Source organism: Salmo salar, chromosome ssa16 (assembly GCF_905237065.1).
Source record: "Salmo salar chromosome ssa16, Ssal_v3.1, whole genome shotgun sequence".
Lineage (NCBI taxonomy): Eukaryota > Metazoa > Chordata > Actinopteri > Salmoniformes > Salmonidae > Salmo > Salmo salar.
Window position 1 is genome coordinate 81,223,151 of NC_059457.1, and position 25,958 is coordinate 81,249,108.

The 25,958-nt window shown below is 46.2% G+C and overlaps 1 protein-coding gene across 2 annotated transcripts in view; it reads right to left on the reverse strand.

The window, feature by feature from the left end:
• The window catches only part of LOC106574937 (receptor tyrosine-protein kinase erbB-4), a 687,167-nt gene that overhangs the window by 205,837 nt on the left and 455,372 nt on the right, over positions 1–25,958 (reverse strand). For both annotated transcript variants that reach the window (XM_045698122.1, XM_045698121.1), the window contains exon 3: positions 6,838–7,024. In XM_045698122.1, the coding sequence (XP_045554078.1) occupies positions 6,838–7,024 (187 nt within the window). The remainder of the gene's footprint in view (positions 1–6,837; positions 7,025–25,958) is intronic.

Here is a 25,958-nt window from a genome sequence, read left to right on the forward strand (position 1 = left end):
GTGAACAACCTAATTCATTAATATCTGACACCTGGGGAATAAAAAGTGGCAAGCAGATAGACAGACATGTCTCTACATGTATAGGCTTGCATGAGCTTCATATGCTGTTGCATGACTAGCTTTATTCTTAAATGTAACTAAATGTTATCCTTTCTGGTCAAAATAGTTAAACATTTCTGAGATGTAGTCACTTTTGAGGACACCAGCTCTTGGACCCAGTACAAATCTGAAATATTTTAAATGATGCATTTCCTATTCAACAAAACTGTATGAATAAGGCTTGAAATCCCTTTGTGCATCTTTTCTAAAGGTCTCTCTTGATCAAAACGTTTTCCCCCACCGCTGTGAACGTCCCACAGAACGTCACACAGGACTTCCTCTGCGTCACACAGAGCGTCACACAGAACGTCACACAGAACGTCACACAGAGCATCACACAGAGCATCACACAGGACTTCCTCTGCGTCACACAGAGCGTCACACAGAACGTCACACAGAACGTCACACAGAACGTCACACAGAACATCACACAGAACGTCACACAGAACATCACACAGAACGTCACACAGAACGTCACACAGAACGTCACACAGAGCATCACACAGAACGTCACACAGAACGTCACACAGAATGTCCCACAGAACGTCACACATGACTTCCTCTGTGTCACACAGAGCGTCACACAGAACGTCACACAGAACGTCACACAGAGCATCACACAGAGCATCACACAGAACGTCACACAGAACATCACACAGAGCATCACACAGAACGTCACACAGAACGTCACACAGGACTTCCTCTGCGTCACACAGAACGTCACACAGAACGTCACACAAAGCATCACACAGAACGTCACACAGAACGTCACACAGAACGTCACACAGAGCATCACACAGAACGTCACACAGAACGTCACACAGAACGTCACACAGAGCATCACACAGAACGTCACACAGAGCGTCACACAGAGCGTCACACAGAACGTCACACAGAACGTCACACAGAGCATCACACAGAACGTCACACAGAACGTCACACAGAGCATCACACAGAACGTCACACAGAACGTCACACAGAACGTCACAAGGGAACGTCACAAGGGAACGTCACACAGAACGTCACACAAAGCTCTAGCTTGGCTTCCTGATTTCTTTAAGAACTCTCCTTTCATCTCATATCCGTCTACGACCAGCAGAAAGTGTTTTTTGTTTAAAATCTATGAATTACTTTGATAAAGTTGGCTATAAATCTATCTCTAAATCTATCTCTGAAGTGACAAAACAAGACGCACTGTAAGGATTGCAGGCATGTGCTTCGCCAGTAGCTGTGACGTCAGATTCAGCCAGGAGTTGATGAACAGTTGCAAGAGCAAATTAAACGATAGGAGGGACAGCCCAGCTTCAAGTGGCACCAGATATCACATTCTATGTGAAACAGGCAGAAGAGATATACAGGGCTACTGCTCAATGCAAGCCATTTCAATCTACGGTGTCTACGGTAGAGATCAACTTATAAGCGAAAATGCCGGTCGGAACCGGTACCAGAACCATGCAGGTCCCCTAAACAGGGGACTTTACATCTATTAAATTAATATAGAATTCCATTCTTCTTTTTTATTTGTTATTGCTTTATTGAGACAATACAGATACAAATGAGGAGGCGAGACTCAGGACCAAAGGCAGACGCAGGGATTGAACCCCGGGCTCTGGGATGAGATACATTTGATAGCTCCAGGTGTGTGACTACTAGGCCACAGTCTCTACAACTATCTTTAATTCATCTTGGCTATAGAACATGCCACGTCATGGGCCGTTCATTGTGACTCACAGTTCAAACTACTCCATGAAACAACCTAGTATCCGAGCCGGCTACTCTGTATACAGAAAAGTTAATTAACTGAAACACGTGGCTTTTTTCCGAGCCATTTCATCTCCCTGCACAAAAGGGCGTCCGACTTAATTTGTCTAAATATGAAACTCGGGTGCAAAAAATTATATTAAAAGAGTGGGGTATTAAATTGGCTTCAGCTGTGGGTGGGTGTAACGGTAGGAAACTCTCTGCTGCATTCTCCTCCTTCCTTAACCCTCCACCTTCTCCCCCTCCCTCCTCCCACTCTGTGGACCACTTTGTCTACCACTATGAAAAGAAGGTCGACAACATACGCTTTCCATTCACTCAGCCTATTGAGTCCACTGGTCCCACTCACACAGAACTACCCTACGCCTTGACCTCTTTCTCCCATCTATCTCTAGATGAAATCATGTGACTAGTGATGTCCGGCCCACTGACAACCTGCCCACTCGACCCCTTTCCCTCTTCCCTTCTTCAGACTATCTCTGGAGATCTTTGCCCATTCCTCACTTCCCTCATCAACTCATCCCTGACCACTGGCTGCGTCCCCTCCCCTCCTCAAGATACCAACATACAAACCCTCTACAGAACGGTATCCCTTCTTTCTTTTCTTTCCAAACTCTGACCAACTCTCTCTATCACTCCCAGAATGATTTTCTTGGTCCTAACCAGTCAGGCTTCAAGACTGGTCACTCAACCGAGACCGCTCTCCTCTATGCCACTGATGTTCTCCGCACTGCAAAAGATGACTCTCTTTCTCTGTTCTCATCCTCCTAGATCTATCTGCTGCCTTGGACAACCGTGAACCATTAGATCCTCCTCTCAACCCTCTCAGGGCTGGGTGTCTCAGGCTCTGCACATTCTTGGATTGCATCATTCCTGGCGGGCTGCTCCTACCAGGTGACGTGGAGAGGATCTGTGTCTGCACCACATGCTCTCACTACTGGTGTCCCCCAGGGCTTGGTTCTAGGCTCTCTCCTTTGCTCTCTATTCACTTGGCTCCGTCATATCCTCACATGGTATCTCCTATCATTGTTATGTGTATGACACTCAACTACCTTCCCCCTTCTGAGACCCAGGTGGCTACTCGCATCTCTGCTTGGATGTTAGGACACCATCTCAAGCTCAACCTCGACAAGACAGAGATGCTCTTCCTCCCGAGGAAGGCCTGCCCACTCCAAGACCTCTCCATCACGGTTGACAACTCAACGGTGTCCCCCTCCCAGAGTGCAAATAACCTTGGCGTGACCCTGGACAACACCCTGTTGTTCTCTGCAAACATCAAAGCAGTGACTGCAGATTCATGCTCTACAATATCTGCAGAGTAAGACCCTACCTCACACAGGAAGCGGTGCAGGTCCTAATCCAGGTACTTGTCATCTCCTGTCTGGACTACTGCAACTCACTGTTGGCTGGGCTCCCCACTTGTGCCATCAAACCTCTGCAACTTACGCCGCAACACACCTGGTGTTCAACATTTCCAAATTCTCCCATGTCTCCCCCCTCTTCCGCACACTGGCTTCCAGTCGAAGTTCACATCCACTACAAGACCATGGTGCTTGCCTACGCAGCAGCCAGGGGAACTGCCCTTCCCTACTTTCAGGCTAGGCTTAAACCCTACACCCCAAACCGAGCACTCTGTTCTGCCACCTCCGGTCTCTTGACCCTCCCATCCTTACGGGAGGTCAGCTCCCGCTCCAGTCAAAGCTTTTCTCTGTCCTGGCATCCCAATGGTGGAACCCCCTTCCCCCTTCCCCCTGACGCTAGGACAGCAGAGTCCCTGCCCATCAGCCGAAGAAAAAAACTACAAATTCAAAGAGTATCTTAACTAATCCCACTACCCCCATAACAAAAATAAATATAATAAATATCACCCTTTTCGTGAACTAACACTAGCACTTGACCTTTAGCCTACTAGCGCTGACTTTTCTGATAGCTACTTTGTTAAGGAACATTTTACTTACTATGAGACTATGTGGTTGTCCCACCTAGCTACCTTAAGATGAATGCACTAACTATAAGTCACTCTGGATAAGAGCATCTGCTAAACAACAAACATTGTCAAAATGTGTGAAGCGAAGGTTGAACACAACCATTTATTTTAAAAGAAATGTCAGAGGATTCCTTTATTCTATGACATTATAATACATGTTCTGTGTATTCTGAAACTATTCCGCCACTTAGCAAAGCTAAAGATTCTACATTATTACAATTTGCTTGGTTTCGTAAAAGCACAATCCATGAGACCCACTGCTGTTCAATGGTAATTTGTACAGCCATTGGTTTTGAAGAGTATAAACACCTTATTAAGCTGCCTTAGGCTATAATAACCTCATATTTAACTCTCTTTTAATGCTTTACAATATATTTGTACACCATTTATGAAAATATCTTTGCATCCATAGCTCAGTCAATGGATATGATAGAGGTATCATTCCCCAAGCACCATCCCACAGCAAACCATGGAGGCCAGAGTTATCATTACCCCAGCCCCATCCCTCAGCAACCATGGAGAGGCAAGAGTTAACATTCCCCCAGCCCCATCCCTCAGCAAACCATGGAGTGGCAAGAGTTATCATTCCCCCAGCCCCATCCCTCAGCAAACCATGGAGGCCAGAGTTATCATTACCCCAGCCCCATCCCTCAGCAAACAATGGAGAGGCAAGAGTTATCATTCCCCCAGCCCCATCCCTCAGATAACCATGGAGGCCAGAGTTATCATTCCCCCAGCCCCATCCCTCAGATAACCATGGAAGCCAGAGTTATCGTTCCCCCAGCCCCATCCCTCAGCAAACCATGGAGAGGCCAGAGTTATCATTCCCCCAGCCCCATCCCTCAGATAACCATGGAGGCCAGAGTTATCATTCCCCCAGCCCCATCCCTCAGCAAACCATGGAGAGGCTAGAGTTATCATTCCCCCAGCCCCATCCATCAGCAAACCATGAAGTGGCCACAGTTATCATTCCTCCAGCCCCATCCCTCAGCAAACCATGTAGGCCACAAGTATCATTCCCCCAGCCCCATCCCTCAGCAAACCATGGAGGCCACAAGTATCATTCCTCCAGCCCCATCCCTCAGCAAACCATGGAGGCCACAGTTATCATTCCCCCAGCCCCATCCCTCAGCAAACCATGGAGGCCACAGTTATCCTTCCCCCAGGCCCATCCCACAGCAAACCATGGAGGCCACAGTTATCGTTCCCCCAGCCCCATCCCACAGCAAACCATGAAGAGGCCAGAGTTATCATTTCCCCAGCCCCATGCCTCAGCAAACCATGGAGAGGCAAGAGTTATCATTCCCCCAGCCCCATCCCTCAGATAACCATGGAGGCCAGAGTTATCATTCCCCCAGCCCCATCCCTCAGCAAACCATGGAGAGGCTAGAGTTATCATTCCCCCAGCCCCATCCCTCAGATAACCATGGAGGCCAGAGTTATCATTCCCCCAGCCCCATCCCTCAGCAAACCATGGAGGCCACAGTTATCATTCCCCCAGCCCCATTCCTCAGCAAACCATGGAGGCCACAGTTATCATTCCCCCAGTCCCATCCCTCAGCAAACCATGGAGGCCACAGTTATTCTTCCCCCAGCCCCATCGCACAGCAAACCATGGAGGCCAGAGTTATCGTTCCCCCAGCCCCAACCCACAGCAAACCATGAAGAGGCCAGAGTTATCATTTCCCCAGCCCCATGCCTCAGCAAACCATGGAGAGGCAAGAGTTATCATTCCCACAGCCCCATCCCTCAGATAACCATGGAGGCCAGAGTTATCATTCCCCCAGCCCCATCCCTCAGATAACCATGGAGGCCAGAGTTATCATTCCTCCAGCCCCATCCCTCAGATAACCATGGAGGCCAGAGTTATCATTCCCCCAGCCCCATCCCTCAGCAAACCATGGAGAGGCTAGAGTTATCATTCCCCCAGCCCCATCCCTCAGCAAACCATGAAGTGGCCACAGTTATCATTCCTCCAGCCCCATCCCTCAGCAAACCATGTAGGACACAAGTATCATTCCCCCTGCCCCATCCCTCAGCAAACCATGGAGGCCAGAGTTATCATTCCTCCAGCCCCATCCCTCAGCAAACCATGGAGGCCACAAGTATCATTCCCCCAGCCCCATCCCTCAGAAAACCATGGAGGCCACAAGTATCGTTCCTCCAGCCCCATCCCTCAGCAAACCATGTAGGACACAAGTATCATTCCCCCAGCCCCATCCCTCAGCAAACCATGGAGGCCAGAGTTATCGTTCCTCCAGCCCCATCCCTCAGCAAACCATGGAGGCCACAGTTATCATTCCCCCAGCCCCATCCCTCAGCAAACCATGGAGGCCACAGTTATCATTCCCCCAGCCCCATCCCTCAGCAAACCATGGAGGCCACAGTTATCATTCCCCCAGTCCCATCCCTCAGCAAACCATGGAGGCCACAGTTATCCTTCCCCCAGCCCCATCGCACAGCAAACCATGGAGGCCAGAGTTATCGTTCCCCCAGCCCCAACCCACAGCAAACCATGAAGAGGCCAGAGTTATCATTCCCCCAGCCCCATGCCTCAGCAAACCATGGAGAGGCCAGAGTTATCATTCCCCCAATCCCATCCCACAGCAAACCATGGAGAGGCCAGAGTTATCATTCCCCCAGCCCCATCCCTCAGCAAACCATGAAGAGGCCACAGTTATCATTCCCCCAGCCCCATCCCTCAGCAAACTATGGAGGCCACAGTTTTGATTGAGATAGACCATCAGACCATGGAGAAACTGTTGGAGAGATCAAGAGAAGGAGAGAGTAATGGACCGATGGAGAGAAGGACAGAACAATAAGCAGGTTAGGGAGATCGAGAGAAGGAGAAAGTGATAGAGAGATAGAGAGAAGGACAGAACAATAAGCAGGCTAGAGAAATAGAGAGAAGGAGGAAGTGAGAGAAATGGAAAGATGGTGTGACTGAGTCACACAGGTGAGTTTAGAGTAGTCTGCACTGGGCCCCTGACCTGTGAGGTTGCGAAGGCCCAGCTGTCTGAGGCCGTAGAAGCCGTCGCGGCGGTAGTTGAGGAAGATGGCCAGGGCGTAGCGTCCCTCGTAAAGCTTGGTGCCCCGCACGATGCGAAGGTTCTCCAGGGGCAGGTAGTCAAACTGGTTCAGAGCTACCAGCACATAGCCTGTCACCTCTCGGATAGACTAGAGGAAGCAGGGAGAGAGAGAAGAAGGTAGAGAGAGACAGAGAGAGAGAGATAGATGCAGACAGAGAGAGAAACAGAAAGAGAGAAAGAGAGAAAGCAAGAGAGAGAGAGAGAGAGAGAGTGGCAAAGTTAGAGAAATTTACAAAGTCAGGCTAATATTTATTGAAGGACAACTTGAACAGACTACCTGATCTGTCCCCCCAACCTTCCTGTAGATCAACATAGTCCTGATCTGTCCCCCAAACTTCCTGTATATCAACCTCGTCCGGATCTGTCCCCCAACCTTCCTGTAGATCAACCTAGTCCTGATCTGTCCCCCCAACCTTCCTGTAGATCAACCTAGTCCTGATCTGTCCCCCCAACCTTCCTGTAGATCAACCTAGTCCTGATCTGTCCCTCAACCTTCCTGTAGATCAACCTAGTCCTGATCTGTCCCCCCAACCTTCCTGTAGATCAACCTAGTCCTGATCTGTCCCTCAACCTTCCTGTAGATCAACCTAGTCCTGATCTGTCCCCCAACCTTCCTGTAGATCAACCTAGTCCTGATCTGTCCCTCAACCTTCCTGTAGATCAACATAGTCCTGATCTGTCCCTCAACCTTCCTGTAGATCAACTTAGTCCTGATCTGTCCCTCAACCTTGCTGTAGATCAACCTAGTCCTGATCTGTCCCTCAACCTTCCTGTAGATCAACATAGTCCTGATCTGTCCCTCAACCTTCCTGTAGATCAACCTTGTTCTGATCTGTCCCCCAACCTTCCTGTAGATCAACCTAGTCCTGATCTGTCCCCCCAACCTTGCTGTAGATCAACCTAGTCCTGATCTGTCCCCCAACCTTCCTGTAGATCAACCTAGTCCTGATCTGTCCCCCCAACCTTCCTGTAGATCAACCTAGTCCTGATCTGTCCCCCCAACCTTCCTGTAGATCAACCTAGTCCTGATCTGTCCCCCAACCTTCCTGTAGATCAACCTAGTCCTGATCTGTCCCCCCAACCTTCCTGTAGATCAACCTAGTCCTGATCTGTCCCTCAACCTTCCTGTAGATCAACCTAGTCCTGATCTGTCCCCCAACCTTCCTGTAGATCAACCTAGTCCTGATCTGTCCCCCCAACCTTCCTGTAGATCAACCTAGTCCTGATCTGTCCCTCAACCTTCCTGTAGATCAACCTAGTCCTGATCTGTCCCCCCAACCTTCCTGTAGATCAACCTAGTCCTGATCTGTCCCTCAACCTTGCTGTAAAACAACCTAGTCCCGATATGTTCCCCCAGTTTTTGTTTGTTTACTTCATCTATCTTGCACATAAATGTGTTTGTGTTGAACTGTTCAACAGTATTTGCTTGTATAAGCCAGCATTGTGTACTGAGTTAGGAAAGGCATCTTGAATGATGGCTCATTGTTAATAAGTTGGTGGAGGAGGTTTTTTAGAGCACCTCTTCAGACATCAGGTTGTCCTCAGCTCAGGGTTGCTGCTTGGAGAAGCCAGTTGAAAATAAAAACTTTGTCTACTTGTGCCAGGCAGTTTACTTGGGGGCTAGAAGGACGTCCAATCATAGAGCTGTAATAACACTGGTGGAGATAATGAGCTCTGGAGCCCTGCCGTCAATCATCCTGACAGCCAATCGCAAGCTCACACATGCTATCATTACCGGGACCTGGGTTTCGTTCACTCAGTGGGATGGCTTTACTTTGTGGAGGTGTGTGTGTGTCCGTGTAAAAGTCAGGCGGCAGGTTATACTGGTCCCAGATCAGTCCCTATGCACCAGCTACCTCTCCCTGGGTCTCTTTGATCATTAAAAATACATCTGATGTGCTGACACAGCACGTCAACTGACCGCTATCATCCGCCCGCCAGACACGGTAACACAGTCGCTCACTGCACTAGCCACCACTGGCAGCTCCAATCACAACACTACATTATAGGAGCCCGAATAGCCGACAATTTCTTATAGGATCCATATGGATGGCAGTGAATGCACAATATAGACTCATTTAATTGCTAAGTATCTCTAGAGAGGCTCTTACCATTTGATGGCTGAATTATTCAACGTTGTGGCTGGGGTTCTGGGCTCTCGTTAAATTTACTGAAGCACTTGTATTTTGTCAGTGGCCCCGCAGCACCGCGGCACAATTGATATTCAGTGATATAACGGAGGAGTTACATGACATTACTCATATAAGATTCCTAATGGGGGGAACGTGGGGACCTGAAAAGTTGTTTGAAATTATAAGTTGGGGGGTGGGGGGGAAACGATCCGAGGCTATGGGATGATTATAAAGAGTGGTTTTAATGAGTAGAGACAGGTCAGTAATGATGTTGCTGATTGGTTAGGAGCGGGGTGGAAAAGAGTCATCCCTGGTTTGATTTTGTCTTGACCTTAGGGGAGACTCGGGGAGAGTGACAGATGTGTCTGAAACGGTACCTTACTCACTAATGCACTACTTTTGATCAGAGCCCTATATGGATCCATGTCCAAAGTAGTGCACTGTTAAGGGAATTGGGTGACATTTTGGACACATACATGTGTCTGCATTTTCCCTTCCTGATGACAGCCAGGTTGCCAAGCAGAGTAGCTTCATTCATTCATTCATTCAGTCAGTCAGTCAGTCAGTCAGTCAGTCAGTCAGTCAGTCAGTCAGTCAGTCAGTCAGTCAGTCAGTCAGTGAGTCAGTCAGTCAGTCAGTCTTAGTCAGTCATTCATGCAGTCATTCAGTCAGTCCTTCAGCCAGTCAGTCATGCAGTCAGTCATGCAGTCATTCAGTCAGTCAGTCGTGCAGTCATTCAGTCATGCAGTCAGTCAGTCATTCAGTTAGTCATTCAGTCATTCAGTCAGCCATTCATTCATACATGGACTGCTCACTTTTGGCTCTATTGAAATACAATGGACAGAGGAGAAGAAAGAGGAGACAAAACACTGTTTTATTAGCGTGATTACAATGCGTCAATCACTGGGAATTAAAACAAAAACACAACAAAGAATTTGTATCGATGCTGTTTTGAGTGACACGTTATTCATAAGAGACTTCCTTTGGAATGTTTTCCAATAACATTTAATATTACCAGGAGTTAGTGTAAGAAAACCCTTTAATACTCTCAAACTTCAACGTTTTCTCCTCAACATTTTGTCATTAGGTTATCGTCAAACTCAAACAACTATTCAACAACACTCAATACAAATCTGTGACTCTTTCATTCTCCGACAGAAGAAGTATGATTCCAACATTAGATGTTACTGTGGGGGCTTCGTGATGTGGTTCCCAAGAATGGTGAGGCGTGATGTTTCTCTTTCAGCGAGGGTGACCCCACTCTAACCCTTGTGTTTGGCGCCCCGGGCCGGATATGATCCATCGTTGGCCCCGGCATCATTAGCTCGGCAGTAACATCCCTATGCCTGCCGAGGACGCTTTTGCAGGGCCACAGGGACGTTGCTCTGCTCTAGACCTATCTGCAGGAGCCTCAGGCTGGCGGACGGCCCCAGCCCTGCTGCGGTGGTGATGGTGCCCCGTTCCCAGTGCCAGCCTCCGGGCATCGACGGCAAACCATGGAGAACTGACAGAGAATCGGTTCAAACTGTTGCTTAGCAATGCCTAGCAACACAAGGAAAGCCTTTCAGCGCCAGTCACCAGTGGAGAGAAGAGAGGGAGAGGGGGAAAAGAAGAAATACATGGAGGGATGATTCTGGCTTGTAATTTAGCTCATTCAATTAAACGATTAATAGTTTGCTGTGTTTTTCGCCACCCTCTTTTGGATATTTAAAAAAAAAACTTTGACACTATTTAATTTCCTTCTGCTCTTAAATTGCATTTAGAGAGCCACCGGATCAATATTTTCTGCGGGTGGAATAGAAGTAGCTAGCAGGAGGAGAGGATGAGGAAAGGATGAAGAGAGAAGAAGGTAGCAGGAGGAGACACTGAAGAGAGAAGGTAGCAGGAGGAGAAGATGAAGAGAGACGAATGTAGCAGGAGGAGAGACTGAAGAGAGAAGGTAGCAGGAGGAGAAGATGAAGAGAGAAGAAGGTAGCAGGAGGAGACACTGAAGAGAGAAGGTAGCAGGAGGAGAAGATGAAGAGAGACGAATGTAGCAGGAGGAGAGACTGAAGAGAGAAGGTAGCAGGAGGAGAAGATGAAGAGAGAAGAAGGTAGCAGGAGGAGAGACTGAAGAGAGGATGAGTAGAAGAGAGATGAGAAAGACCCAAGGGAAGATAAACAAGCACCTGCATTTCGTCTCCCTCCCTCCCTCTCTCTCTACCTTGACTTTTATCAAAACAGAGCTGGAGAGATGCAGCTTAAAGAAAAGTACTTTCCTTCATGCCAATAACCTTAAATGTCATGAGAGTTCTCTCAGGCTCTAAGAAGATAGACCCTGAACAAATAAAACGTGATTGATTCATAGAGGGGAAACCCCCAAACGATGGCCCGTTTGTTCCTCTCACAGATGTGGTTAGAATCATGGAATTCTAATAACGCTGTATGATTTAGAGTAGAATAGGATAGATTAGAACATTGTTAGACTACAATGGAAGACACACTACTATGCAAAATTACATTCTCCATCTCCAACACAGACCCTCACACACACTCATCAACACGCATCTGCCTCTGCTACCGTAACGACCAAGATCAAAGCTCCGAGGCGCAGGAGGAGGCAGAGCGTACACCCTCCCATCATGCATTGCGATGACTCGGCAGCGTCCGTTCTCGTAACAATGGAGAGCAATTAGCAAAAACACTGTTGTACAGTCAGTCAAACAAAGACTAGTTTAGTCCCACCAGCCTCCTCTTCCCTCTCCCACCAGCCTCCTCTTCCCTCTCCCTACCAGCCTCCTCTTCCCTCTCCCCACCGGCCTCCTCTTCCCTCTCCCCACCGGCCTCCTCTTCCCTCTCCCCACCAGCCTCCTCTTCCCTCTCCCACCAGCCTCCTCTTCCCTCTCCAACCCGCCTCCTCTTCCCTCTCCCACCAGCCTCCCCTTCCCTCTCCCACCAGCCTCCTCTTCCCTCTCCCACCAGCCTCCTCTTCCCTCTCCCACCAGCCTCCTCTTCCCTCTCCCACCAGCCTCCCCTTCCCTCTCCCACCAGCCTCCTCTACCCTCTCCCCACCGGCCTCCTCTACCCTCTCCCCACCGGCCTCCTCTACCCTCTCCCCACCGGCCTCCCCTTCCCTCTCCCACCAGCCTCCTCTTCCCTCTCCGCACCGGCCTCCTCTTCCCTCTCCCCACCGGCTTCCTCTACCCTCTCCCCACCAGCCTCCTCTTCCCTCTCCCCACCAGCCTCCTCTTCCCTCTCCCCACCGGCCTCCTCTTCCCTCTCCCCACAGGCCTCCTCTACCTTCTCCCCACCAGCCTCCTCTTCCCTCTCCCCACCGGCCTCCTCTTCCCTCTCCCCACCGGCCTCCCTCTACCTTCTCCACACCAGCCTCCTCTTCCCTCTCCCCACCGGCCTCCTCTTCCCTCTCCCCATCGGCTTCCTCTTCCCTCTCCCCACCAGCCTCCTCTTCCCTCTCCCCACCAGCCTCCTCTACCCTCTCCCCACCAGCCTCCTCTTCCCTCTCCCCACCAGCCTCCTCTTCCCTCTCCCCACCAGCCTCCTCTTCCCTCTCCCCACCAGCCTCCTCTTCCCTCTCCCCACCGGCCTCCTCTTCCCTCTCCCCACCGGCCTCCTCTACCTTCTCCCCACCGGCCTCCTCTTCCCTCTCCCACCAGCCTCCTCTTCCCTCTCCCCACCGGCCTCCTCTTCCCTCTTCCCACCAGCCTCCATTTCCCTCTCCCCACCTGTCTCCTCTTCCCTCTCCCCACCTGTCTCCTCTTCCCTCTCCCCACCAGCCTCCTCTTCCCTCTCCCCACCGGCCTCCTCTTCCCTCTTCCCACCAGCCTCCATTTCCCTCTCCCCACCTGTCTCCTCTTCCCTCTCCCCACCTGTCTCCTCTTCCCTCTCCCCACCGGCCTCCTCTTCCCTCTCCCACCAGCCTCCATTTCCCTCTCCCCACCTGTCTCCTCTTCCCTCTCCCCACCTGTCTCCTCTTCCCTCTCCCCACCTGTCTCCTCTTCCCTCTCCCTACCTGTCTCCTCTTCCCTTTCTAGATCTCTGCTTCTCCTCCAGGCCATTTGTGAATTTTACATTTGTTTGTAAATTGTGCTTGGCAACTTCAGGGATAGTCAGCGTTGAGAGGGAAACAACAGCCAGGCTTGATTAATTTACTCTACAGCTTCATCTAGCTGACGTCTCTGTGTTTGCCTGCACTGTATGTGACTCAGACTTTATCGCTCCAGTACCAGTCCTCCGGGACATGTTAGTGTGTGCTGTGTGTGCTGTGTGTGTGTGTGTGTGTTTGCTGTGTGTGTGTGTGTTTGTGTGTGTGTTTGCTGTGTGTGTGTGTGTGTGTGTGTGTGTGTGTGTGTGTGTGTGTGTTAGCTTGCACTGAGGGAATGAATACTTATCCAGCCATAATTAAAGTAGTTACCAGCATGTGACCAATCAACATAAAACATATTTGAATCAGCATTTCAATTAATTTGTGTTTGGTGCAACACACACATATATATTAGGTAATGGTTGGAGGCTTGCATGTTTGATTCTGATTACCCCACAAACTTGACGTTGAATTCTGCTCTAAGAGTATTCCTCATATACAGTGCAGAGACACATTTGGTCAGTATAGAGACCAGTGAGGGGGATGAGACCAGGAAGTGAAGAGAAGAAAAAGAGTGTGTAAGATTGGTGCATAGAGAGAGCAGAAATAATGGAGAGAAGAGATCGGGGAGATATGGAACAAGTGGAGAGAAGAGACATAGGGGACATGGAACAAGTGGAAAGAAGAGACATATGGGACATGGAACAAGTGGAGAGAAGAGACATAGGGGACATGGAACAAGTGGAGAGAAGAGACATAGGGGACATGGAACAAGTGGAGAGAAGAGACATAGGGGACATGGAACAAGTGGAGAGAAGAGACATAGGGGATACGGAACAAGTGGAGAGAAGAGACATAGGGGACATGGAACAAGTGGAGAAAAAAGACATACTGTAGGGGAAATGGAACAAGTGGAGAGAAGAGACATAGGGGACATGGAACAAGTGGAGAAAAGAGAAATACTGTAGGGGATATGGAACAAGTGGAGAGAAGAGACATAGGGGATACGGAACAAGTGGAGAGAAGAGACATAGGGGACATGGAACAAGTGGAGAAAAGAGACAAACTGTAGGGGAAATGGAACAAGGAAATAAGGTCCCCTGGTCCCCTGTGGCTCAGTTGGTAGAGCATGGTGTGTGCAACGCCAGGGTTGTGGGTTCGATTCCCACTGAGGGCCAGTACAAAACAAAAAAAAAGATAATAATAATAATTATGAAATTTATGCATTCACTATTGTAAGTCGCTCTGGATAAGAGCGTCTGCTAAATGACTAAAATGTAAATGTAAAAATAAGAGAGGGAGGAGAGATGAGGAGATGGAGAGATGGGGAGATAAGGTGAAAAGGAATAGGGAAGACAAGATAGAGGGGAGATACAAATGTGTGAAAGTGAGAGAGAATATGGGGAGGGAGAGGAGAGATAGATGAGAGATAGATGAGGGAGGGGAGAAGGGCAGGATGAGGGAATAGGGGGAGGGAGAGGGAGAGGAGAGAGAGATGATGAGAGGGTGAAGGGGACAGGATGAGGGAAAAAGAGAAGGAATGGGGAAGAGGGAGAGTGAAAAGAGAAGGTTAAATGAGAGGAAGGGAATGGGAAGGCGGAAGAAGAGCTGAGATGAAAATGAGAGAGGAGTGGGAATAGAGGAGAGTGTAGTGACCGAGTTGGAATGTGCAGTGAAGGGAGGGGGAACGGAAGTGGAGCGCGGAGCGATCCATATTTCAACGCATAATTAATAGTCCACCTGTTCCCGTCGTCTGAATGAGCGAGAGAAAAACTGGGAGAAAAAGTATAATGACACCATTATCAAATACAAGAGATGGAACACACATTATGGTGATTACCACCCATCTCCATACAGATGGAGTCAGTCGGTGAGAGTCAAGGAGAGAAGCAGCGGTGCATGTCAGCTATGGACTCAGGCTCACAGCCCGGCAGACGCAGCTGGCTGGGGTAGCAAGAGCGCTGCTGGCACAATCATACTTCTACTGCATAGCACAGTCAATGGGCACCTGGAGTGCTGTGCTGTGTACTCCATCACTAGCACACAGCAGTGGGGGAATGTTATGCTATGCTACAATAACGAAGTAAGACCAAGTTCTGTATATTACCTTAAAGTCCTTTAAGGTCTTACTTTGTTAAACTGAAACATAACTTTTAAGGTGTAAGGAAAGTCCTTCATAAGGCCTATATAGATGTTCCTAGATGAAAGCTAAAGAAGCCTTAATGAGTATTAACAACTAACAGGAAACTACAGTAAGAAATGAATGAGGATATTAGTTAAATAGTGAGAAAGACACCAGTAGCAATGTTACTGCTCTGATTGGTTGTTCCACTGGCTGTCCCTACGGTGTGGCAGGAAGCTACATATTTTGCAGCTAATATGGCACAAAAAGGGTTTTTCTCCCAATAGACATTGGATTTTCTCCTTTTTTTGTTTTGGTTTCAACATTTCTGTATTTGTTTCAATTTTGGGAAAGAAAATTGCCCATAAGTCTGTATAGTTCTGGCAGAGGAAAATGCAGCTCTGTCTGGACCTCAGAGTGAGCACAACCTGTCCTCTCTGGGTAGCCAGATTTGTCTGTGACGGACGGTTTCTACGGCCAGGCTGTGCTCACTGAGTCTGTACATAGTCAGTGTTTGTCTCAGTTTTCTATCAGTCCCGGTGGTTAGATAGTCTGCCACCATATACTGTCTGTTTAGAGCCAAATACCATTGAAGTTTACTTAGATTTTTTTTGTGTCTTTCCAATAGGTGATATCTTTTTATTTTTGCTTTGTCAGCCAGATTGTTCTGAGTGCTGTCATGAGGCTTTGTTGTGTTGGTAGGGGTTAGTGAACTGAGCCTCAGAACCAGCTGGCTGAGGGGACTATTTTCTATGGTCAACTCTTGGCATTTCTCTCTCTCTCTTATATCTGCACAGTGCATTCGGAAGGTATTCAGACCCCTTGACTTTTTCCACATTTAGTTACGTTACAGCCTTATTCTAAAATTGATTCAATAAAAAATTATAAACTGAAATATCACATTTACACAAGTATTCAGACCCTTTACTCAGTACTTGGTGGTTCCAAACTTCGTCCATTTAAGAATGATGGAGACCACTGTGTTCTTGGGGACCTTCAATTCTGCAGAATGTTTTTTGCTACCCTTCCCCAGATCTGTGCCTCGACATAATCCTGTCTCAGAGCTCTACGGACAATTGCTTCATCCTCATGGCTTATTTTTTCTCTGACATGCACTGTCAACTGTGGGACCTTATATAGACAGGTGTGTGCCTTTCCAAATCATGCCAAATCAACAGAATTGACCACACGTGGACTCCAATCAAGTTGTAAAAACATCTCAATGATGATCAATGGAAACAGGATGCACCTGAGCTCAATTTCGAGTGTCATAGCAAGGGTCTGAGTTCTTACGTAAATAAGGTATTTCTGTTTTTCATTTAATATTCATTTGCAAAAATGTCTAAAGCCTGTTTTCACTTTCTTATTATGGGGTATTGTGTGTAGATTGCTGAGAAATAAAATATATTTAATCCATTTTAGAATAAGGCTGACTCAATAGCCTTGGTTTCTCAAATGACTGCCTCCCCTGGTTCACCAACTACTTCTCAGATAGAGTTCAGTGTGTCAAATCAGAGGGCTTGTTGTCCGGACCTCTGACAGTCTCTATGGGGGGTTTAATTCTCGGGCCGACTCTTTTCTCTGTATACATCATTCATGTCGCTCTTGCTGCTGGTGATTCTCTGATCCACCTCTACGCAGACGACACCATTCTGTATACATCTGGCCCTTCTTTGGACACTGTGTTAACAACCCTCCAAACGAGCTTCAATGCCATACAACACTGGCCTCCAACTGCTTTCAAATGCTTTTAAACTAAATGCATGCTCTTCAACCGATTGTTGCCCGCACATGCCCGCCTGACTAGCATCACTGCTCTGGACGGTTCTGACTTAGAATATGTGGACAACTACAAATACCTAGGTGTCTGGTTAGACTGTAAACTCTCCTTCCAGACTCACATTAAGCATCTCCAATCCAAAATTAAATCTAGAATTGTCTTCCTATTTTGCAACAAAGCCTCCTTCACTCATGCTGCCAAACATACCCTCATAAAACTGACTATCCTACCGATCCTTGACTTTGGCGATGTGATTTACAAAATAGCCTCCAACACTCTACTCAGCAAATTGGATGTAGTTTATCACAGTGCCATCCGTTTTGTCTCCAAAGCCCCATATACTACCCACCACTGCGACCTGTACGGTCTCGTTGGCTGGCCCACATATTCGTCGCCAAACCCACTGGCTCCAGGTCATCTACAAGTCTCTGCTAGGTCTCAGCTCACTGGTCACCATAGAAACACCCACCCGTAGCATGCGCTCCAGCAGATATATATCACTGGTCATCCCCAAAGCCAACACCCCCTTTGGCCACCTTCCAGTTCTCTGCTACCAATGACTGGAATGAACTGCAAAAATCACTCAAGCTGGAGACATATATCTCCCTCTCTAACTTTAAGAATCAGCTGTCAGAGCAGCTTACTGATCACTGTACCTGTACACAGCACATCTGTAAATAGCACACCCTCATTACCATATTGCACCCCAGTATCTCTACTTGCACATCATCATCTGCATCATCTGCAACATCGAGAGCATCCTGACTGGTTGCATCACTGCCTGGTACGGCAATTGATCAGCCTCTGACCGCAAGGCACTACAGAGGGTAGTGAGTACGACTCAGTACATCACTGTGGCTAAGCTGCCTGCCATCCAGGACCTCTACACCAGGCAAAAATTGTCAAAGACCCCAGCCCCCCCAGTCATAGACTGTTCTCTCTACTACTGCATGGCAAGCGGTACCGGAGTGCCAAGTCTAGGACAAAAAAGGCTTCTCAACAGTTTTTACCCCCAAGCCATAAGACTCCTGAACAGGTAATCAAATGGCTACCCGGACTATTTGCATTGTGTGCCCCCCCAACCCCTCTTTTTACGCTGCTGCTACTCTCTGTTTATCATATATGCATAGTCACTTTAACTATACATTCATGTACATACTACCTCAATTGGGCAGACCAACCAGTGCTCCCGCACATTGGCTACCCGGGCTATCTGCATTGTGCCCCGCCACCCGCCACCCGCCACCCACCACCCGCCAACCCCTCTTTTACGCTACTGCTACTCTCTGTTCATCATATATGCATAGTCACTTTAACCATATGTACATGTACATACTACCTCAATCAGCCTGACTCACCGGTGTCTGTATATAGCCTCGCTACTGTATATAGCCTGTCTTTTTACTGTTGTTTTATTTCTTTACTTACCTATTGTTCACCTAACACCTTTTTTGAACTATTGGTTAGAGCCTGTAAGTAAGCATTTCACTGTATGGTCTACACCTGTTGTATTCGGCGCACGTGACAAATACACTTTGATTTGATTTGATCTATCACTCCAGTGTTAATGCAACATGTTTATTATTTCTCCTCCATGGCCTATTTATTACCTTACCTCCCTAACCTTACTACATTTGCACATACTCTACATAGATTTTTCTATTCTGTTATTGACTGTACGTTTGTTTATCCCATGTGTAACTCTGTGTTGTTGTTTTTGTCGCACTGCTTTGCTTTATCTTGGCCGGGTCGCAGTTGTAAATGAGAACTTGTTCTCAACTGGCCTACCTGGTTACATAAAGGTGAAATAAAAAAATAAAAAAGGCAGTAAGGTAGCAAAATGTAGATAAAGTCAAGGGGTCTGAATACTTTCCGAAGGCACTGTATCTTTGGTGTTACTCTCTCTTTCTCTGTGGTGTTTCACTTCAAATGGAACCCACTTCCAGCATGGGGGACTGGAAGGTTTGAACCCACACTGGGGCTTTTATCTCACAAAGAGATGAAGGAAATTCTACATAATCATGGGGGCAGTCAACTATCTGGAGCCGCTCATTCTAAAGAGATTCAGAAAGAGGTTGTAAGTGCTTTGATTTACCCTAAAATGATGATAATCATCCAAGATGATGCAGATTAGAATATCTTCTCACAGAAACAAAACAGAATATATTACGCCGTAGCAACAATACAAGAGAAGAGATTGTATTACTTCTAACGTGTTGTCGAGGCCTCAGTGCATTCAACATGACTTTGAGATGACACGGGGGCTAGCATTAGCATGAGCGATACCTGCAGCTGGCTGACTGATGCCCATCTATGATGTTTATTGCGTCAGCCAGCCAATCAGTCCCCATATCAGCACTGTGTTTATGAGCTGCATCTCCCCGTGGCGGGAGGCTTTGTTGTCCAGAAACATTTACTGGCACCGTGGGCGAAATGGAAATGGAAACATGAAAAACAAAAGACTGGATGCTACGTCAGGAGGAGTGGGAGTCAACAGAGACACTAAAGGTGTTACGGAACTTACGACAACAACCATCGCAAATACACTCTGTACACAACATGTTGCTTTGAAACAGAACAGAATGACACAGTGTCTCATGTATGTGATAACATTATGTGTATGTGATTGTATGTGATAACATTATGCTACAGCCTTCAGGGGGATGATATACAGTACCAGTCAAAAGTTTGGACACACCCATGCATTAATAGGTTTTTATTTATTTGTACTATGTTCTACATTGTAGAATAATAGTGAAGACATCAAAACTATGAAATAACACATATGGAACCATGTAGTAACCAAAAAAGTGTTAAACCAATCAAAATGTATGTTATATTTAAGGTTCTTCAAAGTAGCCACCCTTTGCCTTGATGACAGCTTTGCAAACTCTTGGCATTCTCTCAACCCTTGAATGAGTAGGTGTGTCCAAACTTTTGACTGGTACTGTAGATAATGCTGTTTGACACAACAGTTGTGTGACATACACAGTGTGTCTTAGCCAGTTATCTCCTGGCTCCTGAACAGTATTATAAAGCCCATGTAGTGAGTGGTGTGAGATGTGAGTGTCAGCCAGTCCCGTGGCCCCTGTATGAAACACAATGAGATGTGAGTGTTAGTACGGAGGCTCCTTCCTGTACTTCCCTCATTATTGACTCTAAGGTCGGTGACACTGAGGACAGAGACAGAGAGAGGCATCAGCTGTTGGATCCCCTGTGGATAGTGGTTATACTACTGCTGAGGCTCCTGGAGTTCCTGGAGCTCAGAGGATCTGAGTGGCCCCCGGGGGCCAGTTGTCAGTGCTCCTTTCTGGGGGAGCTGAGGGACTAGATGGCTTGATGGATGGATCCAGTCTGGTGGAGCAGGGAGGTGACCTCAGGTAAACTATCCAACAGTACCGTAGATACTCTGGGTTATGGGTAGTGAACGGTGAATGGTCTAGAAAAGGCTAGTGAAGTATCACTTCAGATGAACAGCAATGAAGTGGTGATAAAACAGCTGTCTAAAAGCTCAACATCAAAATAATAATAATAATAATTTATTGCATTTTTATAGTGCTATTCACTGCAGTACATAAATCATCTCAAAGGGCTTTAAAGCCTCAAAAAAGAAGAGCCATTTAGAAAAACCACAACAACACAATTACTGGAGGCAAGCAACCTAAATGCTAATGCAGTCTCTGAGGTGTCTTCACCAACAAAAACGTCCAAAACCAGCTTCTCCATCCACATAATCAGACCCAAGGTCTATTCAGTCCAGGTAGCTGGGCAGTTGTGAACTGATTACAATAGTGTCACATTAAATCCGTCTCTTCTCCTTAGTGCAATTAGCAAAAAGTGGATAGAGTAGCCATTTGCTTTTCACAGTCAATTGTCTGTGGTGGCACCCTCAGCTGTTCTGAAGCAGCGGCTTGTTCCCCGCTAAACAACTTCATCAGCCCAGATCAAATTGTTCTAATCACAGATGGATGTCTGATTCAGGGGGAACATGAGAGAGAGGGTATGGTGAGAGAGATGTTCTGGCATATCAATGACATCTTTATATAGTCACACATTTCACAAGGGAATTCACTCCACTTCATTTTATTTCTAAGTCAATCGAATTTGTCCTATTTTCCGAGTGTGCGGGTTTGGACTCTTTTGGATGCTCAGTTTTCCTGCCAGAACCAGCACCTTGAAGGAGCTGTAGCTACAGTATATCCCAGACGGAGAGAGAGGAGAGAGAAAGAGGAAGAATGGCCGCCAGCCCGGGAATAAAGACACGTAATCACCATGCTTTTACTCAGGAGTCAGTGAGTCAGTTCCAGCAGGCTCCGGGGACCTCATGCGCCTCCTGGCCCCCCTGAGGTCAGCTATTGGCCGTCTGTGAACGTTCTAAACCTTCTAAACTGTCTAATCATCGGAGGCTGGGGACCCGGCGTGCTGCTAGGCTCTATCTTGAGACCCTTCCAGTATGTCGTTCTGCATCCCAATCAGCAGCCACAGAATATAAATGTCACTGTCACTGAGGAACGCAATCTGTTTCTTCTGTTCTGCATGGCAGGCGGCGTGACGCGGCGCATATATGTCCAAACCAGCTGTGAGAGGCAGATATTAAAAAGCCGCAGAGGGAAACAATTTACACAGACTCATAAATTAAGCGGTGGTGGAATAATGCATTTTAATATCCGAGGCTGGGGGCTCAGGGCACAGCAGCCGGGCGGCGAGTCAGAGAGGCACAGGCACTGGTGTCACCACCGCCAAAGCCGGGGGCACCTGTCGAGACGGCTGCTTAGTGACACTTAGTGACACTTATGAGTGCACTGTGAAAAACTTTCATTATGGTGTAGGCTTTGGCCTAAATACCAAGGTATTTCTCTCTGTCTCTTTTCCCTTCTCTCTTTCTCTCTCTCTCTGTCTCTCTCTCTCTCTGTCTCTCTCTGTCTCTCTCTCTCTCTCCCTCTCTTTTCCCATCTCTCTTTCTCTCTTTCTCTCTGTCTCTCTCTGTCTCTCTCTCTCTCTCTGTCTCTCTCTGTCTCTCTCTGTCTCTCTCTGTCTCTCTGTCTCTCTGTCTCTCTCTCTCTCTCTCCCTTTTCCCATCTCTCTTTCTCTCTTTCTCTCTGGCTCTCTCTGTCTCTCTCTCTCTCTCTCTGTCTCTCTGTCTCTCTGTCTCTCTCCCTCTCTTTTCCCATCTCTCTTTCTCTCTTTCTCTCTTTCTCTGTCTCTCTCTCTGTCTCTCTCTCTCTCTCCCTCTCTTTTCCCATCTCTCTTTCTCTCTTTCTCTCTGTCTCTCTCTGTCTCTCTCTCTCTCTATCTCTCTCTGTCTCTCTCTCTGTCTCTCTCTGTCTCTCTCTCTGTCTCTCTCTGTCTCTCTCTCTCTGTCTCTCTCTGTCTCTCTGTCTCTGCATCCCTCCCCCCTCTCTCTCTTTCTGTTCCTCGCTCTCATTACCCTAAGAATGAAAGAATGAGTGGAGTGAGCCTGTGAACACGATGGGAACTACGGACATTAGCATGTGATTACAGGGCTGGAACACATGTACACGTATTCAACAAAGTGTCTTTGATCAATGCTGCTTACATAAAGGGATATTCAACGCTGTAGAATCTACTTCTCATTACTAGTTTAATACACCTCACATACAGCAAGGCTTTCATAAGAACCTACATCATATCTGACGGAAATAATACAATATTGTTTTCTGAATAAATAATTATGCCCTGACTTACAAAGGATTGGGGGTAATATGGGAGGAGACACTTTGCCAGGTATAAGTGACAGCAGGGTCATATTCATTAGAGCACACCGTAACAAAGTGTTTTAAAATGGAACATTTAAACAAGAGTTTCTTATTACCCCAGGTTGATGCAGTCGCTCCCCGTTTTCTTCCTTTTGCTGTATGTGTGAATACGACCCAGATCTCACACCTCCTCAATGACTATACAACACTATAAGAAGCTGCTTTAAATAACACAATATAAACTCAGTAAAGAGGATAACCACGTTTAATTTGTTCTGGCCCAGAATTGGTTTGCATTAATGTTCAATGTTTCATCAAATAATTGCTTTATATGCACACACATATATATATGCTGTCACGGGTTTCGTCGGTGAAGGAGGACCAAAATGCAGCAGGACTGTGTTTGTTCATTTTGAACATTTATTAAATCAAAACGAACACAAAAACAACAAACAAGAGAACGAACGATCCACTGACAGTCTGGCAAGGCACAAGGCTAAACACAGAACAATTTCCCACAAACACACAGACAAACACACCCAACTAATATAGGACTTCCAATCAAAGGCAACACCACACAGCTGCCTTCAATTGGAAGTCCACCCCAATTAACTCCACATAGAAACACACTTACTAGACTACACATAGAAATACATAAACATAGACCATAAACCAAAAAACCCGGAAATACTAAATCAAACACCCTTTTACCAAAACACCACCCTGGACCACATAAAACAAATACCCTCTGCCACGTCCTGACCAAACTACAATAACAATTAACCCTTATACTGGCCAGGACGTGACATATGCACACACACACACATATGTATATACACACACAAATATATATATATATACATATATATATATACATACACATACATACATATATATATACATACACATACATATACATATATATATATATATATATATATATATATATATATATATATATATATATATATATATATATATATATATATATATATATATATATATATATATATGTATGTATATGTATGTATATATATATATATGTATGTGTATGTATATATATATGTATATATATATGTATATATATATACACACAGTTGAAGTCGTAAGTTTACATACACCTTTACATACGCCAAATACATTTAAACTCTGTTTTTCACAATTCCTGACATGTAATCCTTGTAAAAATTCCCTGTTTTAAGTCAATTAGGATTACCATTTTATTTTAAGAATGTGAAATGTCAGAATAAGTAGAGAAAATAAAAAATTTCAGCTTTTATTTCTTTCATCACATTCCCAGTGGGTCAGAAGTTTACATACACTCAATTAGTATTTGGTAGCATTGCCTTTAAATTGTTTAACTTGGGTCAAACATTTTGGGTAGACTTACACAAGCTTCCCACAATAAATAAGGTGAATTTTGGCACATTCCTCCTGACAGAGCTGGTGTGAAACTGAGTCAGGTTTGTAGGCCTCCTTGCTCACACACGCTTTTTCAGTTCTTCCCACAAATGTTCTATTGGATTGAGGTCAGTGCTTTATGATGGCCACTCCAATACCTTGACTTTGTTGTCCTTAAGCCATTTTGCCACAACTTTGGAAGTATGCTCATTGTCCATTTGGAAGACCCATTTGTGACCAAGCTTTAACTTTCTGACTAATGTCTTGAGATGTTGCTTCAATATATCCACAGAATTTTCCTCCCTCATGATGCCATCTATTTTGTGAAGTGCACCAGTCCCTCCTGCAGCAAAGCACCCCCACAACATGATGCTGCCACCTCCGTGCTTCACGGTTGGAATGGTGTTCTTCGGCTTGCAAGCCTCCCCCTTTTTCCTCCAAACATAACAATGTCATTATGGCCAAACAGTTCTATTTTTGTTTTATCAGACCAGAGGACATTTCTGAAAGTATGATCTTTGTCCCCATGTGCAGTTGCAAACCGTAGTCTGGCTTTTTTTATGGCGGTTTTGGAGCAGTGGCTTCTTCCTTGCTGAGCAGCCTTTCAGGTTATGTCGATATAGGACTCATTTTACTGTGGATATAGATACTTTTGTACCTGTTTCCTCCAGCATCTTCACAAGGTCCTTTGCTGTTGTTCTGGGATTGATTTGCACTTTTCGCACCAAAGTACGTTCATCTCTAGGAGACAGAACACGTCTCCTTCCTGAACGGTATGACGGCTGCGTGGTCCCATGGTGTTTATACTTGTGTACTATTGTTTGATATATATGAACGTGGTACCTTCAGGCATTTGGAAATTGCTCCCAAGGATGAACCAGACTTGTGGAGGTATACCATTTTTTTCTGAGGTCTTGGCAGATTTCTTTTGATTTTCCCATGATGTCAAGCAAAGAAGCCCTGAGTTTGAAGGTAGGCCTTGAAATACATCCGCAGGTACACCTCCAATTGATTCAAATTATGTCAATTAGCCTATCAGAAGCTTCTAGAGCCATGACATCATTTTCTGGAATTTTCCAAGCGGTTTAAAGGCACAGTCAACTTAGTGTATGTAAACTTCTGACCCACTGGAATTGTGATACAGTGAATTATAAGTGAAATAATCTGTCTGTAAACAATTGTTGGAAACATGTATTGTGTCATGCACAAAGTAGATGTCCTAACCGACTTGCTAAAACTATGGTTTGTTAACAAGAAATTTGTGGAGTGGTTGAAAAACTAGTTTTAATGACTCCAACCTAAGTGTATGTAAACGTCCGACTTAAACTGTATATATATATATACCCCTGTAGGTATATATATCTATACATATAATTTTAGGACCCCTGTAGGTAGGTAGGTAGGTAGGTAGGTAGGTAGGTAGGTAGGTAGGTAGGTAGGTAATATATATATATATATATATATATATATATATATATATATATATATATATATATATATATATATATACTGCTCAAAAAAATAAAGGGAACACTTGTAACAACACAATGTAACTCCAAGTCAATCACACTTCTGTGAAATCAAACTGTCCACTTATGAAGCAACACTGATTGACAATAAATTTCACATACTGTTGTGCAAATGGAATAGACAACAGGTGGAAATTATAGGCAATAAGCAAAACACCCCCAATAAAGGAGTGGTTCAGCAGGTGGTGACCACAGACCACTTCTCAGTTCCTATGCTTCATGGCTGATGTTTTGGTCACTTTTTAATGCTGGCGGTGCTT